The 19,110-nt window shown below is 43.6% G+C and overlaps 1 protein-coding gene across 3 annotated transcripts in view; it reads left to right on the forward strand.

Moving 5' to 3' along the window:
* LOC124554054 (neprilysin-2-like) overlaps window positions 1-19,110 on the forward strand; it is a 245,614-nt gene that overhangs the window by 42,451 nt on the left and 184,053 nt on the right. For 2 of the 3 annotated variants that reach the window (XM_047128089.1, XM_047128091.1), the window contains exon 2: window positions 2,012-2,089. The exons of the other annotated variant lie outside the window; for it this stretch is intronic. In XM_047128089.1, coding sequence (XP_046984045.1) covers window positions 2,012-2,089 — 78 coding nt within the window. The remainder of the gene's footprint in view (window positions 1-2,011; window positions 2,090-19,110) is intronic. 3 annotated transcript variants of the gene reach the window in all.

The following is a 19,110-nucleotide window of genomic DNA, read 5'->3' on the forward strand; positions in this document are numbered from 1 at the left end:
TGGCCCAGGTCGCGCGGCGTTGTGGTCGCGGCAGAGTTTCTCGCGCCGCGCGCCGCGCGTGCGCTGAGGGAGGGGTGAGGCGGGGAGTAGGGTGGGACTTCTGCCATGTGCTCACTTCGGCATGGCGCATATGGGCAGTGGAAGTACTGCCCATCCGAAAAGTACAGCCTTACAGTATATTGAATTTTATTGTCACTGAGTAGTGTTTCGTTTTTCGCCGTTTAAGCGCTCTAACTCTTTTCGTTAGTACATAATAGTTTACAGTTGCATATATCTGTCTATTTTTTGTTTCGTTTATTCTTTTGTTAAGAACGATGCACAGTTCAGTAACTGATGAGCCATTAGCCAATGGGACTATATCTTCTGCCTACAAAATGTTTTCAGATCGTAAGAAGGGACAGATGATTTATCGTAAGGGTAGCGAATAAGGAAGTAAGGAATATTTTAAAATCATGTGATCTAGAAGAAAGGCAGGAAAGTAAAACAAGGTTATCTCCTTGCTGCCTGTTATGTTGATATCTCTACGATCTGTTACAAGAAGTCGAAAAGACGTAATTTCGAAGGGTACGACCCCTCTGTGCCCCTGGTAAAAGACGTCCAAGATCTGAAGTACATAACTTTCACTAGCATTACTTGGATATGGGTATAATAAGGGACGTTATACTATGTACATGTGGACAACACATTCCAACTGCAAGCTAGAAACAGCCGAGAAACCCTCACGAATAACAGTGTTTTAATTGGCTCTTCATGACGACAAGAAGCATTTCAGTGGCTGCATACGTACTATCAGCATTAATAAACTAATTACACGACAGGCTACACAAATGAAGATCTGGTCAGTACTATTCCAAAAATATGAGTATCCTGGAAGAGTGTGGTGTTTTAATATATGTAATTTGTTGAAATGTATTGCTGACAAAGGCAGATCTACTGTAATGACTAGCTGACAAAGGCATATCTATTTTAATGACAATATTTTTCGAACGGCATGGACTCCAGTGTTACAAATACCAGAGGTTATGGGAATTCAACCAAAATTCCAACAGAATTGGGGATTTCTTTTTGTGTGAATTGTTAACCTTTTCTCATTCGAAGAACATCATTTATGAGCAACGGCCACATTTCTCTTGTTAACAGGTTTAATAATATTTCTTTTCCCAAAATGCAGTACAATTTGACCAGCTCCTCTTGCAGCAGCTATTGCGACAGAATCCTCAAACACAGTGTCCCATTAAACAAGTAATTAGCGACCAGAGAGTTCAATAGCTTACGAAAAACCTCATTGTGTCGGTTTGCAGTGACGTAAGAGAAGAAATTTCAAGTTTTTTCCATATTAGGAAACTCTTGTTTCACTAGCTGTCGATAACTGTTAAAAAATTAGACTCCTGGGAATGAAAAAAATAAAATAGAAAGTATACCTTCTGACATGTCGCCATAGTTATGTTTGTTTACGAATTGGCAAAAGACTCTCCTCCGTGTGTGTGCTATCATTCGCCAAAATCTCGTGTCGAAGTCTCGAGCGGATTAGGAGATATGAGGGATGTTGTGAATATTTTATTCTCGCAGGCGTGAGATCGGGAGTGAACGCGCTACATTCGATCCATTTTCTCGAGATCGGAGAGAGAAAGAGACCTCCTCCCAATTGTGAAGAAAAATTCAGTGTATTGGCTAAATTTCGCACACATGTGGTGAAATACAGGACAAAATGCAAAATCATAGCGACCTCTATTTTTCAATGCAAACTTTTCGAATTTTGCTTAGTGTCTTACTAAAATATGTGTATCACAAAAAGTATGACCATTAGCGAGACGATGGGCACTTCGCCACGAAGACGACGCATAGTGCCACAAGTAAGGCAAAAATCAAATATTTTAACAGAATAATTTCTGCAAAAGGAAGATTACTGTGTGCGCGCGCTTCGATTCTGTCAGCGCAGAGCGTCGCTAACCAGTGCGTGCAAAGTCTGTGTACGCGTCTCAATAAACGATAATGAGTCCATATGTTACAGGTATGCTGATGCTGACCGAGAAGCCAACATCGTCACCCAGCTGCAGCCGGCGAATGACATGGCTCCACAACGTCAGAGGTACGCGCCTGCATGATACCCACTACTAACAAAGCCTGCCCTTGCGTGACCTGTCGCAGGCAGCATGAAATCCGCTACTCCTCTTACAACCCCACCCAACTACTGCAGAGGATTTTTTCCCTTGGCTCTTGCCTTGGCACATTTTTCCTCTGCCCTTCAAACCGCTACCCTTCATTCAACGTTCGACTCAATCTATCTCCAGATGAGCGCGTATTAATGGATAACTGTAACCAGACGTAGGCAAACGTCGCAGCACCCACATCCTGAGAGATCCCACTTAGAGGAAACTAGCCAATATGCAGAGGCGGCAGTAAGCGTATTATGCCGGTGTGAGCATGGAGGGGCTCCACCATACTTAAAAAAAAAAAAAAAAAAAAAAAAAAAGAAAAAAAAAAAAAAAAAAAAAAAAAAAAAACCGCATACGTGGTTCACGAGCTGCGGACAATCGCATACGTGTATGAGTGGAGTCGCGACTCTCCATTTTCTTTGTCTTCCTTAAAATACTCACTAATGATACATCGAACAGTTAATTTATATCGCTGTATTAAATTTCAAGTAAGGACTACTGTACTTTTTTCGTAAAATGTACCAGAATATTTTGTGCCACCTAGTACTGTGCCACGATTTTCTCGTCCTCGAAATTTCAGCGCACTGAATTACTTGAAAACAAAAGAGAAAATTTCATTTTGTAATACTGCAGGTTTCCCGACAAGTGACCGAAATGATAACTAGTAAGTCGACGCCATTGAAACCCTGTCTTCCGCTTGTATAACCGTATAAACGCCACCGCCTAGACCACAGTCTCCATGGGTTCCAAGATCGATACCATGTATTTCTAAAGATGATTCTCGACTTCGGCCAGCGGTTTTAAATTCTGAAGTGATGCAGTATTTGATAGAAAACGTACCCAAACAAATCAAAAAGCTTGATTATCCTCGTGATGCTTAAAATCGAAGATTTTTCGACTTAGGCCGTGTCCTGCGTGAGCGACAGAAGCGACCGACAGCGAGCGACTCCTGGATGCGCGACACTCCAGCGACAGGCAGCAGCATCGGGGGAAGAGCCCGGCTGTCCTGCGTGCGAGCGGCCGTGTCGCGCTGCAAGATGGCTGCTGAGAGCCGACCAGCTGTCTCTGTAAAACGCCGCCCCTAAACTGTGGAATACTGTAACTGGAGGGTAAAGCTAACAAAACTAGGTTTACGTAAGCAAATAAAGCGTAAAGGAATGCTGTCCAAGAAATTTATAAAGGGAGGAATCTCAATGCAGAATTTCATAAATATCATCAACTACGAAGATCACCAGACAAATTCTTCGAATACACGTGAATGAGCAGAGGAGCATTCGACATCTCATCAATAAATTAAATGCGAATGTTTTTTACATGAACAAGAACTTTTAACAGCCAATAAATGAGGAACAATGACTGACTACATGACTAACTACCCTAAATACACACATAAACACACAGACCGATAACCTGCATATCCAGCCGTGGTGTAATGGTAGTGTTAGAATTTGTGGTTACGTGTTTCGAGAAGGTCCTCCGTTCGATACTGGGTTCTTTGTACATTTTAACTGACTCACTTATAGTTCTGTATACAGAGTTTTATGTATACTATTTACACTGCATCGCTGAGTATATATTCGAGGTTTTGCCTAGTAACTTGATCTTTAAGTGTAAACACACCTGTCCCAGTATATCGCACACATGAATTTCCTAATAAATTACAATGAACCATGAAATTTTACAGATATTTGATGTTGCGAACGTAATTCATCAGCAGTCAGTGCTAACGCCAAGCGTTTCAATTATTCTAAATAGTCTGTAAAAGTAGAGCATACTAAATTTTCGAAAAGAAACTCAAACGTTTTGTGTGATGATTTGTCTATAAGTATGAAATAAAAAATATTAGGGAAACGTTTGGTGCACCTCATTTTCTGTTCAAGATTTCGAGCATAATTCCAAGGCACTTAGAACGTTTCTCTGATCAGCTTATTTCTTTTTCAAAAATCATTTCATAAAATATTTGACCGACTTCTTTCATTTTTTTTTATTTTCAAGAAAGTATGATCTTACTGACTTCTCGTTTGCCTTCCTAACGTACTTGATTCGAAGGAAGCCTTTTTGACCTTTGAATACCGCACCAATGTTTCCTTTTATGCGCAAAACAGCTAAGTCTTGAACAGATGAAATTTGCAGCTTCTCGCGAAATGTTTCAATTTTTCCTCAACTCATTAATTAAGTTTTCGGTAATTACCCTGATTACTTTCAAGCAGTTAAATACTTTCATGAAAAACTAGATCTCATGCTGGCCACTTTGCTACCCCATTTACCTGTTTCTCTCCGTTTGTTTGGCTGTGAAAATTCGGACAAAACCTCATGGTGTAATTTATAGGGGACGTTGTTTTCGCTCCGCTCACGCATTTACAAAAACGTATCGAGTGTTAATCACACGATAAAGTAGTCCTTTCTGCGTGCTGTCACTTCCAAAAATCGTAGTTTCGATATCTTGAACCGTTTATGAGAGACGACGATTTTTACGACTACTTGATTCCCTAAGTGCAGGAAAGGTTGGGACGCGCCGCGAGCGAACCGTCCGCGGATACAACAACCAATGTCTCAAGAGTGAAAAGAGATATCATTCCGGTCTCAACTTTAAATACAATTTAGATATATTGGTTACATTTCATACGCAAAAATGTGGGGCCTTAAATGAACTATCCTTAAAGTCTACGCAATGTGATTTTACCTCTGCAAATTCTTAAAAATTTCGTGCAGCCATGTACTTATTTTCGTGCAGCACAGTAACTATGACGAATACTCACACTCACTCACTGGTCATACCGGACTCGAGAGTCCATTACCGCAGCAACGTACTTTCGCCACCTGTCCCTGTCCTGGGCTATTTCCTTCCATTCACCTTCAATACCTAGGCTCCTCAAATCAGCCTTCACATTGTCCTCCCATCCACGCCTCGGTCTCCCCACAGGACGTTTTCCCTCTAGGTGCCCTACCAGTACTCTGCGCGCTGCCCTGCCCTCATCCATTCGAGCTACGTGACCCGCCCATCGCAGCCTACGTGATTTAATAATACTGATTATGTCAGGGCTCGAATAGAGTTCGTGAACCTCTTCGTTATGCAGTTTTCGACACTCTCCGCTAATGTCACCCCTTTTTGCTCCGAAAATTTTCCTCAAAATTTTGTTTTCAAATACTCGAAACGGCTTTTCATTTTGCACAGTGAGAGACCAAGTCTCACACACATACAGCATAACTGGTAGGATAATAATTTTGTATATTCTAATCTTTAAATTCCTAGACAATATCCGTAATGAAAGTAATCTATTCAGTGAGAAGTACAACGCATTTCCCGCCAGTAATCTCTTCTTCAGTTCGGATTCAATCTCATTTCTCGAAGTGATGTCCACGCCTAGATATTTAAACGTGTTCACTTTTTCAGACTGCATGTCTCCAACTCTTAACATTTCCTGATCTACTGCTGTTGGTATTTAGTTTTGTCTTCACTTATCCTTAGACCTACATCTTCACTAGCCTTCATTAATGCATTCGCATTTGCTGTTACAGATTCTTTCCTATCGCTAATGATGTTTAGATACCCTAATATCTTAATATTTCCATTTAACTCCACACCCTCTGAATTATCTGCTGCCATTCGTACAATATATTCTAGGACTAAATTAAAAAGTACCGGAAACAGGGCATCTCCCTGCTTAAGTCCGTTCTTTATTACAAATTCTTCGGACTCCAATTTCACCACTCGTACTCTACCTTTTCTGTTTTTCAAACTCGCTTGTATAAGTCTAACATACTGCTTTGGTGTTCCAAGTTCCAAAAGAATTCTGTACAATTTTGATTGCAATACTGAATCATATGCTTTTGTAAAATCTATGAAAAGATTATAAACTGGTTTATTGTATTCCTATTTCTTTTCCAAAATTTGACGCGGGGTTAATATTATTAGGTCTATAGTTGATCTGTTCCTCCGAAAGCCCCCACAATTTCATCTGCATATGGTGCAAGCCTTCTTAGCAGAATATTCGAGAAAATTTTGGAACATACTGATAATAGCGATATCCTTCTATAATTACTACAATCCATTTTGTCGCCCTCCTTAAAAATTGGGATCAGAATCGACTCCTGCCACTCTTCAGGTATCATCTCTGAGTTCCATTCTTTACCTATCACTTTGTGAACTACTTCCACCAATTTCTGTCACCCATTTTTACTGTCTCGTGGGCCCCTACCACCACGGGACTACGCGTCCCCAGGTTGCGGGTAGGGGATACGGCCTTCAGATATGAAGGGTAGCTGCGAATACAAGAAATAAGCAGTCGCAGACAGCCGCTGGAGAGCAGGCGATGGCGTGATGAACCATCCCTGTTTCTTCTTCTCTTACTATCAAATCTATTCATCAATAATCAGAAACATTAATGGGCATGGGTCCCTTTGAAGTAAACTATGATGAATAACGAAAATAAATTCAGACTTTTATCGAGCAAAGATATAATGCTGTTAGATGCGGAAGAAAACAAAAAATGCACTGAATACTTTTCTTAAAATCGGATGATTAGTATTTCAAAGCTGCCGTCGCGTCCGCTCCACTGATTTGCCGGGAAGACACGTCGCGCGTGCTGCAGCGACGAGATTCAAACACGTTTGAATTGAAACGTCGCCAGTTGCAGCGGGAGACAGGCAGCGACACAGATGTCGCTCACGTAGGACACTTCCGTAACTACACCTGCGGTTGTGTTTTGTCGCCTGAAGCTGTCGCCTTTCGTAGGACGCGGCCTGAGTATTACGAAAGGCGTTTAAGAAACGGTGCGAAGTACTACAGAGAATGGGTGTTCCAATCATATTCGAGAAATGCTGTTTCCTGCTCATTTCGTAAGCTTCTCGAAACAAAACATAACAAATTCCGTGACGGGATTAGTGAGTTCAGCTTTATTCCTTAACAGACATGAGAAAAGTTCTGTGCATTTCAGAAATTATAAAATATGAATTGAGATGAATAACTCTTTAAAAAACAGCCTGCACCAGAAACTTTTAGATGCTGAAAAGGAGCTTTGACAAAATGTTATTGTAAGGATAACGTACGTGATTCAGTTTCTTGAGCTCACAAAACATGGCGTTACTTGAAAAGAGCAGAAAACTGTATGACTGGAACAGTGGTAACTTTCTGAAACGCACTGAAATGTTAAGAAAATTCGGTGAGCGATACGAGTTTCACGAATATCCTGACGTACCTCGGAGACAAAATTCAGAATGAAATAATTTCTGTACTTGCAAACCAAATCAAAAGTCACTTTTTAAATTTATGCCGAACTAATAACTATTTTTCAATTATACTTTACTGAACTCCCGATTATTCACATATGGAAAAAATTGATGTTATTATTAGATCCGTTATTTTCGACAAATGCTTCACAGCTCTTTGTCCAATTTTTGATGCCACTGGCGCCAGTTTGACTTCTTTTATAGTAGAAGAGCTACCAAAATATAATCTGAATGTAAATAGTTTGAGGACAGGGCTATGACAGTTGCTGAAATAAATAAACATCAACGATACATAAAGTTTTAATAAGGTTCATTAATCAATAATTTCTCTTCGTTTTTAAACATTTAAGCACAAATTCACCATTGTGCTGGAGCACTGTAGCCACCATGGAATGTTGGTTACAAATTTCTTTATATATATTTTATCGGAAATTCTGATGTTCAGAGATTATTGCGCAACTACAGCAACCTTTACATGAGCACAAACAGTTGACATTATTGAAGACTGGGTTAGAAATGATGCCTCTGGGTGATCAAAAAATACTGTTGATAGCAGATAAAATACCAACAGGCGAACATTAAAAACGCTTCAAAGCACCGACGTTGAGTGCAATTGACATTGTGGTTGTTGGCGAGAATTTGCTGGCTTGACAGCTTGACGGTGATTAGTGATAATCTTCAGTGTGTCTGAGAAACCCATCGTTCGTATGATGCATTGCGATGCCTACTGAAATTTTTCAGAGGAGAGGAGGGATATAATTTTTTGATCAAGATGATTAAACCATTAACCAGTACAATGATTAACCCATTAACTGATACATACCAGTGTTGTGTTTCAATTCTGTTCCTACCAGAAGTTAATTATTCACTCACAGGTAGGGAAACAAACAAGGAGTTCAGCCGTATGAGCTTACCATTTGATGATTCGTCGAAAAGAGGACAATCACATACTGAAATCCCGCAGATTGTTTCATTAGTTCGCCGTTGATATATACGCCAGAACTGAAACGGAACGTCTGTCACATATACATTTAAATCGACAAAAATTGCGAATGGAAGAACGCATTCTAGTGCGTTATGCCACGAATGTAGACGGAAATGTAAACCATGTCGGCTGACTCACCATTTTTCCAGCTGGAAGCCTGAGGCACGTGCACGAATACATGCAAGAAGCGATGATCTACGAAGTCTGTTCAAAAAAATGCGGAACTTTGTTCAAAAAATTTTACTACGCTTACCTTTTACTTCTTGTGCATGGTCTGCTTCGACGTACTCTCCTCCACAATTGATACACCGCTCCCAACGCCGTTTCCACTTCCGGAAGCAGTCTTGGTACACCTCTTGCTGGATCGCACGAAGCGCCGTCTGCAAATTTTCTTTTATCTCGTCTATCGTTGCAGAGCTTCGTCCTTTCAATTTTAGGAATAAAAAAAAAGTCCACAGGACCAGGTCTGGATTGTATGAAGGATGAGGCAGCACAGTGATTTCGTGTTTTGTGCAACAGTCAAGCACCAATAGGGAAGAATGCGCCGGTGCGTTATCGTAACGCAAGAGCCATGAATTGTCTGGCCAGATTTCACGTCGTTTCCTTCTCACATTTCCTCACAGGAGTCGGAACAGGTCGCGATAAAACATGTCCCTGTGCCACAAATTCATGACGAGGCAATCTTTCAAAGTCAAAGAAAACTATCATCATGGAACTGACATTTGACCTGACCTGACTGAGTTCTGCCCGCCTTTTGAAACCGTATGAAGCATCCATAACGTCGAATACAGCTCAATCACTCGTCACTGTAGGCTTCCTGCATCATTTGGTGTGTCATTGTAAAGGTTTTCGTGAGTCTCACTCAAAAATTTAATGTAGACACGTCGCTCCTCTAACTCTGGCGTTTCGAAGTTTGCAAACTGTGCGACAGTACGTTCTACTCAGTACATCACTGAACAATAACTAACAGACATACGACAATGAGACTTCCGGCAGTTACACATTAAGCACACGCGTGTGCAGGGATGCCAACCGCATTTCGCTCTGACTCGCAACTGGCGCGAGATTTCGAGTGTTCCGAAATTTTTTGAACAGATCTCGTATGCGCGCCAATACCAGCGACCAGACTTAGTGATCACTTCCACTTGCAACCCAAAATGGATCGAAATCTTGCAGCTGGTGGATCATCCAACAATCGCCGCGACACTTCAAAACGACTGTTCAAGAAAAAATTGAAGGCGGTCATAGACTTCATTATGAAATGTCCTGTCTTGGGAGACGTGTGATGTCGGATGTACTCTGTGCAGTGGCAGGAAAGAGGACTGCCTCGTGCACGTATTCTCCTGTGGATGGTCGCGAAAATAAGATCAGATGAAACTGACGCCGTAGTCTGCGCAGAAATTCCTGATCCCGAAACAGGTGCAGGGTCGTACGAAGTGGTGACGAGGAATATGACTCATGGACCGTGCGGCGATCACGACCAGAAATTTTATCCAAAACAAATGCTATAAACATTAGCCGCATGCTTTTTTGGCTCACACACTCACAGGCAGTTGCGGCCACCTCCTGTACCGTCGTCACTCTGCACAGGATGACGGCGTATCGATAACGTCGAAAGTAAAAAGTAAACACGTTGTAGTGGACAACAGCTGGACTTTTCCGAATTGGTCGCTGCTTTCCAAAACATCCAAAGCGCACTGGAATGTTGAGTACTGCAGTTCTGTCGAGTTCATCAAGTACGTTTGCAAGCATGCCACGGGAGGAAGCGACATGGCTGTATTTGGTATTGCGGCTTCTGATGCCACCGATGAAGTTTCGCAATATCAGCAGCAATGAGACGGCATGCAGGACCTTTTAATTTCCATACGCGAAAATCATCTCACGTGGTCCATTTTGGTGTGCACCTGGAGAATGGGCAACGAGTCTATTTGACGGCAGCAAACGCAGCGCAGAGAGCTGAAAGACCACCAGCGACAACTTCGATCAGCTTCCTCTTGGCGTGCGCAAGTGATCGATAAGCGAGAGCTCTGCTTTACACGGAATGCCGAGGTATTTCCGTGGAACGCATAATAAAAAAAAAAAAAAAATTCTAACGAGTGCCACACGGAAAGCCCGTTGCTGGATACGTGAATGTACAACACCGATAAGCCAAAACATTGCGCCCACTGTCCACCGGGACGCTGGATGCCGGCTGGTAACGTTGCAGGCACGTGACGCGATAACGAAGGTGTGCAAGCAAAGGAACACGGACGAGGGATCACCCTAGCGAGGATATGGGCTGCAAATGGGGGAAATCCATTGAGATAAGTGACTTTGACAAAGGGCAGATTATTATCACACAGAGCCTGTGAATGAGTATCTCGAAAACTGCAAAGTTGGTGGAATGTTCAAGTGCTATTGTCGTGAGCACCTGCAGAAAGTGGTAGGAAAGTAAAACTACGACTAGGGGCTAAATGGTTGCATGACCACGACTATTCAACGAACGCAGAGTTTCGAGGCTTGTCTGCTCTGTAAAGTAGGGGAGATGGTGGCCTGTGACGTCTCTGCCGAAAGAGCACAGTGCTGGTGCACGCACAAGTTTTTCGGAGCGCACCGTTCATCGTACGTTGTCGAACATGGAGCTCCGCAGCAGACCGCCCATACATGTTCACATGTGGACCTGACGACATCATCAATTACGACTGCTGTGGGCATGGAACCATCGGGGTTCGACCGTTGATCAATGGAAACGTAAATCACACTTATGCTGCACTAAGTCGAAGGTCGTCTCCACAAACGCCGTTATCGAGGTGAACGGCGCCTCGAAACGTGCAGCGCGCCACGGACGCAGCTTGCTGGGAGAAATATTATGCTCCCGAAAACATTCTCCTCAGCTTGGATGGGACCTCTGGTAATCGGAGACATGCTGACAACTGTGAACCACCAACATCCCACCATGCTTGATGTCAGTCCAGACGGCGATGTCATTTTTCAGCACTATACACTGAAGAGCCAAAGAAACTGTTCCTCCTGCCAAATATCGTCTAAGACCCACGCAAACACGGAGAAGTGCAAAAACACAATGTTGCATGAACTCGACTAACGTCTGCAGTGGTGCTGGAGGGAACTGGCACCATGAATCCTGCAGGTCTGTCGACAAATCCGTAAGAGTACGAGGGGGTGGAGATCTGTTCCGAACAGCACGTTGCAAGGCACCTCAGATATGCTCAATAATGTTCGTGTCGGGGGACTTTGGTGGCCAGCGCAGGTGTTTAAACTCAGAAGGGTATTCCTGGAGCCACTCTGCAGCAATTCTGGACGTGTGGGGTGTCGCATTGTGCTGCTGGAATTGCCCAAGTCCGTCAGGATGCAAAATGGACATGAATGTATGCAGGCGACCAGACAGGATGCTTACGTACGTGTCACCTGCCGGAGTGGTATCCAGACGTATCAGGGTTCCCATATCACTCCAACTGCACATGCCCCACACCATTGTAGAGCTTCCATCAACTTGAACAGTCCCCTGCTGACATGCACAGTTCAGGAATTCATGAGGATGTCTCCATAGCCGTACACGTCCATTTGCTCGATACAATCTGAATCGAGACTCGTCCGACCAGGCAACATGTTTCCAGTCATCAACAGTCCAATGTAAGTGTTGACAGGCCCAGGCGAGACGTAAAGCTTTGTGTCGTGCAGTTATCAACGGTACACGAGTGGGCCTTCAGCTCCGAAAGCTCATGTCGATGATGTTTCGTTTAATGGTTCGCATACTGAAACTTGTTGGTGGCCCGGTATTGAAATCTGCAGCAATTTGCGGAAGGGTTGCACTTCTGTCACGTTGAACGATTCTCTTCAGTCGTCGTTGGTCTCGTTCTTGCGGGATCTTTTTCTGGTAGTAGCCATGTCGTAAATTTGATGTTTTACCGGATTCCTGATATTCACGGTACACTCGTGAAATCATCATACGTGAAAATCCCCACTTCTTCACTACCTCAGCGCCGCTGTGTCTCATCGCTTGTGCCCTGACTGTAGCACCACTTGTAACTCACATAAATCTTGATAACCTACCATTGTAGCAGCAGGAACCGATCTAACAACTGCGCCAGAAACTTGTTGTCTTATATAGGCGCTGCCGACCGGAGCGCCCGATTCTGTTTACATATCTCTGTATTGTAATACGCATGCCTATACCAGTTTCTTTGGTGCTTCAGTGTAATTGTCCGTGTCTGGGAGCCAGAACTGTGATACACAGCCTTGAGGAGCATTACAGTGAAGACACGTTGATGTATCGATTAGCAAATTTGCCTGATGTGAATTCTATGAAACCCATCTGGGTCGCTATAGGGCGCCATCACCACGTACGCAGATGTGCGGCCCGTTATTTACTCGACTTACATGACCTGTGAGTAGACATCTAATGCCACATACCCCCACAAACCTGCCAACAGACTGTCGGCTCACTGATAGGCAGAATAAGTCATGTATTTCGTTCCAAAGACGGACAAACGAGCTATTACAGGTGGCCATAATGTATTGGCTTGTCACTGTATATTCAACTGATGCATTGGAGTGCGTTTCTACAGTTCATCCGAACAATGATGAATATTTTTACTTACGTTTATTATTATTTTATGTTAGTGGACCGACTTCATTTGAATTTTTTGCTAACTCTGAATGATGAGTTTTGCACAGAATATCGAGACAACTGTCAGTGTTCACACTCGCTTGGGGATGACATTCATGGGGACCACACACTCGCTGATGCTGTTATTTTGTCCACTGGCCATCAAATACGATCACTTTCTGCCACCATCGTTTCAACGCGTTTTTCATCGGGTCCGCCTCATTTGTGGAACAAATGCGAGTACAGTGCTGCTGAAGCCATTCTCCATCGAGTGCGGACAACAATAGCAAATACCGAACTTGAATTACACGTGGAGGTCCACAGCGAGGGGTCAATTTCCGTAGAAGACTTGTGCCTGATGATGTCCGGCAAGATGTTGCACGATTAGGAACGCCAGCGACGAATCGCGCCCTGCACGATACACTCGAGAAAGTGAAAGAGAACGGCAATACGATCGAGATGCTTCGAGTCGGTCAGTACCAACTCAGGTCCCTCTTTTATCAGCAGCAGAAAACACTAGTGACAGCAGTCAACAACGGATACAGAGGGATCTTCTTCCTCGAAGCACGTGGACGAACTGGCAAAACGTTCCTGATTTCGTTGATTTTAGCTTCGATTCGTCCACAGAGTAAGATAGTGCCGGCCATAACACTATCTGGGATCGCTGTCACATTGTCACAAGGCCGACTGACTTGCTGATTCAGCGGCCGAACTGCCGCTGAATTTGCAGAGGACAGATGAACCGAAGTGCAACATCGCCAAAAATTCAGCAACGGAAGTATCATAGAACTGCAAAATAATTATTTGGAATGAGTGTAGCGTGGTGCAAAAACAAGCGTTGGAGGCATTCGATGGAACGTTGCAATAATTTGGACTCCTGGAGGTACGAAGATTCTGGTGGCCGGTGATTTTGGCTAAACGATGCCGATCGTTCCCAGATCGACAGCTGCTGACGAAATAAACGCTTGCTTGAATTCATCGATCTTGTGGAGACACGTGGAAACTCTCAAGTAAACAACGAATATGAGTGTCGCGTTACAGAGTGATGAATAGCCGGAAGTGTTCTCCAACTAATTAATAGACACTGGCCACGGAAAAATTCTGATTGAGGCTTCCACTGGCCTCATTTCATTCCCATCCAATTTTTGTCAGTTCACAACATCGAAAAAAGAATTGATCACGAAAGTGTTCCCGAATAATGCTGCAAATTACAAAAACTGCGTTTGGTTGAGCGAACGAGCCATTTCAGCAGCGAAAAACAAGGAAGCACACGATTTGAAGGTAAATTGAATTTTTACCTTCAAATCGTGTGCTTCCTTGTTTTTCGCTGCTGAAATGGCTCGTTCGCTCAAATCGCTGACCAGAGAATTTAGGAATTCAAATGGACAGTTGAGGACTTAATATGAATCGGTAATGGAATCGATCGAATCAGGTAAATGCACATTCAATTACTGATCCAGATGAATTGAATTATGCAATTGAATTCCTGAATTCCTTGGATTTTCGAGGGACAAAAACGCACAATTTGCAGCTCAAGGTCGGCACGGTGAGAATCACGTTACGCAACCTGGACCAACCGATACTACGCGATGGAACAAGACTCACTGTTGAGAAACTGACTACCAACGTGGTCGAAGCAACGATAATCATACGAAAGTTCAAAGCCGAGGATGTTCCGATTCCAAACAACTTGCCGTTTCAATTTAAGCGTGTCCAGTTTTCAGTATGTCTTGCATTCGCAATTACTTTTAATCTAGGAAGTGTGTGGAACGAACCTCTTAAACTGCCGTGTTTTTCCCACGGGCATTTGTACGCTGCGTGCTCGAAAGTCGGTAAATCATCGGCGCTATTCGTTTTCTCTCCGGACGGAAAGACAAGAAATATCGTTCACCACCAAGCGTTGCGATGAACGCATTAAAAACACCAAAATATTATTGTCTAAAGAATGAATTCGATAGATTCCGTTTCAATAAATTCATGATGTTACTGAAATTGCTTCAGTTGACATAAACTGAAGGAAAGATTAGGTTAGATGAATCCCTTCGCGACCAACTGACTGAATCCCTTCTCGACCAGCTGACTGAATCTCTTCTCGACCAACTGACTGACTGACTGACTCACAACACATAGCTTAAACCACTGAAGGTATACGAGGTGATTCCAAAACAACTTGTACAGACTGATACGGCATATCGGGCATACAGCAAGGCTCAATAATCACTAAGGAATCAGGGGTTCACAAAGGCCATCCGGGCCACTGAATGGCGTTGCAATTACTCAGTCACCATCGGAAAGTGTAATCCCACTGCAGGAGGTGCTCAGACTTTTGTCCAGATACATTGAGACACGCCTCACATCGAAGCTGCATTTGAACGGCCTGTCGAAGATACCTAGTGTATCTCGAAGACATCCGCTGTCGCAACATCCCTGCCCATTAGGTCCTCCAGCGATGTAACAGGTGTTTCGTACACAGGACCCTTCAGAGATCCCCCAAAGGAAAAAAATGATTTGGGACGGATCGGGTGATGGTGGCGGCCACGTGATTGGCCCACCATGACCAATACAGCGGCCGGAAAGGTTGACTACAGGCGCGACCTGGCTTGTATCCTGGAACGCGCAGCGGCTCCTTATTACTACCAAACTCGAATGCAGCGACGGGTAGCCATGGGGACACTATTCAGCATGTCCAGCAGAATCTCTCGCAGCAATACGAGATGTGAGCTATCGTCAAGTCGGTCCGGGAGAAAGTACAGGCTAATTAAACAATCCTGACAGTGCCAGCCCATGCATTGAAGGTAAATTTGCGTTGTGAGGCATGCGTAGGGGTAGCATATGAGTTAACATCAGCCCACGTACGCCCGTTGTGAACGTCCGTCACACCCTCGAGTGGGAACGCAGCCTCATCGGTGAAGAGGACACTCGCTGCGGTCTGCCCTGGATGTTTGCAGAAACCACCGCGGAAAACCCTGGCACTCATTGTAGTCCACCGACTGCAGTGCCCGGACGCCTTGGAATAGAACCAGAATCAGTCCTTCGTCGTGTGGAATGCGCCACACGGAAGGTTGGGGGCTATCAGTGGCGCGGGATACACCTCGTGTTCTTGTTGACAGCGTACGCTGCACCCTTCGAGAACGCTTTCTCCCTCCGCAACTGTCCACGTTGTTCGTTGGCGACCAGCAACCTGCTTGCGCACGTGAAACTGGTAGGTTTTGCACAATCGGCGGTACAGGTTGGCGAATAATGTGTGGTGTGGTGTCTTTCCGTTAGGATATTTTTGCACCATACAATCGCACGGCTTCTCTCCCAGTGCAGTTGTCGTGCCATAAATCAAATGCATCTCAGCTGTTTCGCGATGCGTGTAGATAGGTAGGCGCGTTATCGCAAAGGTTCCACGGCGTGCGATCCGCCCGTGTTTGTACAGCAACGCCCTCACGTGACCACGGCGCCCTTTTGTGGCGTTTGCGACCCCCGGTTCCTGTGTGACTGCTGATCCCTGCTGTCTGGCCGATGTGACACGTCAGTTTCTAAACGTTATTTTGAATCATCCTGTAGACGTGTTGTACAGGGTGGAGCAGATGGTACGCATGTTTTTTGAACCGCTTGTACGCGGTAACGAGAGGGGGCATTGACCTTGAATGAATGTTGGCAGACTGCCCATACAATACAGTTTCAGTCGCTGTGATGGAGCGTTGGAGCGCAGAACATGGTGTGTTGCAATGCCACTTCCTCGGAAGAGAAATAAAAATCAAAAATTAGCTCCCAATACCCCGAAGATTTCCCCCCAAGTCCCAAATTCCCAGAAAAGTGAATAAGCGAACGAAGTTCCATTTATCACAATTATTAGGACAATAACAAGTAATTAAATCAGGAATCTATGACTTGACGATTTAGCAATCTACGAAAGAAAGATTAAATTTCAGTAAAATTAAAATCAAAATCATAATAAATTGCAAAATTAGCATAAGTTAACATTCGCAAAGTAGAACCAACGATCCCAAAGAATACTCCGTGTGAGTACTTTTTGGGAATCGTGAGTAATGACTAAGTATAATTCAATGCATTGTCACTACGTTACGAGAGTTAGCCGAAGCAGGTCGTATATTTGAATGCTCGTACATGTAGGCGCGCTTAGATTGTTTTTGAGATTGAATAATTGCGATGTATTATGACGCAATAATACTACCTTCTGACTTCAAATATCACGGCATTAGAATTCGAACGGGGGACTTTTACCTATTAGAATAAAGTGAACTTTTAACTAGATAATTGAACTAAACATTACTTAGACAGTGATTTTGGCAACGAAAACTGATAGACAATTTTCATTCATAATAGCCAGTGGTTTATGGAACTTCAGTGATAGGTCCGAAGCATATAATTTAAATGCCCCCAACGCCTGGGAAAGTTTTCTTCTCAAGACTCGGTTAGGAAGTGACTGATATTGTGCAATAAAACACCCTCTCGTGCCAAGTCGTGCATTTGTTATCAAATTATTGACATGAAACTCCCGAGTAATAATTACTCGCAGCGATAATATTTGACTGTAGCGCTCGGCGCTTGTGTAGCATCTTTGACTCAAATAATAAGCTCACTGTTACGATTTCTTAGATACTTAAAATTACGACCAGCTTGTAGGGAAATTGTTGTGGATGTGACTGTATTGTTTTTTTTTATCATTGATATTTCATCATTAATCAGTTAAACATCGATTACGAACGATTAATTACGATTCTTGGTGAAGTAAATATCTCACTCACGTCGACATTTCGGTTCAGCACTGTGATTTTGTGTAACGTCGTCTTCGTAACTTGATAACGATCTCAACACTCTACCGACTGTCGCCGAGTTTTACCCGAGGCCAAGTACAAATCAAACCAAATCATCAAGAAGAAGAGGCGTTATAGTGTTCGTTGTCGAGCAGTACTTTTAGAAACAATGGTTCCGTAGTCACAGTGCAACGTCTTTTTCGTCAAAAGTTGAGAGTTGGACGTCGAGGTGCAGTGTCTGATCGAAATACTGTACTCCGATGGGTTGCAGCATTTAGAAATACTGGATCTGTGATGGAAAAGAAACCACCTGGTCTTCCCCGTTTAATTCGTACTGCGGAATATGTAGACCGAGTGAGAACGGCAGTTATTGCTAGTCCGAAACGATCGGCCGGACGACAGCCTGAAGCGATGGGTATGTCACGTCGTTCGCTTCACCGCACCTTACGTGATGACCTTAAGTTTCACCCGTACAAGATAATGATCGTCCAGCAGCTTAGGGAAGGGGATTTCGTGCAGCGCAGAGAGTTTTGTCGCGTAAAGGACGAAATTTTTACAGAAGATGCAGATGCTACAGTCTTCATGAGTGATGAAGCACATTTTCATGTACACGGTTACGTCGATATTCAAAATCGTCAGTATTGGGCGCTGGAGAACCCACATGAATTACACCAAAGACCTGTCCACAGTTTAAAACTAACAGTGTGGTGCTGCGTTTCAAAGATGGGGATTGTTGGACCCTATCTTTTGAAGAGGAAGGAACTGGAAGTACTGTGACATCAGCGCGCTGCGTTAAAATGTTAAGCAGCTTTCTTCGTCCAGAACTTGAAAGGCGTCAGGTGAACATGAGAGAAATATTGTTTCAGCAGGATGGCGCCACAGCTCACACGGCGATAGTATCCATGGAAGTGGTTCGACAAATGTTCCCAGGCCATGTTATGGTGATGTTTACTGGCCCCCTTGCTCACCCGATTTGTCGATATGCGACTTCTTTTTGTGAGGATATTTAAAATCAAAAATCTACATGAACAAGCCTCGCATAATCGATGATCTGAAGAATTCCATTCGTCAGGAAATTGAAGCTGTGCCAAATGAAATGTTGGAGAGAGCCATACGTAACTTTCGGGAGAGGACCCAAATTTGTATCCAGCAAGAAAGACGTCATCTCCAAGACATTATTTTTCGAACATAGTTAAATTATGTATATTTCAAAATTGCATTAAGAAATCTATCACGTAATGCATGTTTTTATTATTTTTATCAAGCTGTGTCCCAGTCATTCGATAGTGAAAAACATGCGTTTCCTCTGTACTACATTGAAACTCCAAAGAAACTGGCATAGCCATGCGCACTCAAATACGGAGATCA

The sequence above is a fragment of the Schistocerca americana genome, chromosome 11, assembly GCF_021461395.2.
Source record: "Schistocerca americana isolate TAMUIC-IGC-003095 chromosome 11, iqSchAmer2.1, whole genome shotgun sequence".
NCBI classification, from domain to species: domain Eukaryota; kingdom Metazoa; phylum Arthropoda; class Insecta; order Orthoptera; family Acrididae; genus Schistocerca; species Schistocerca americana.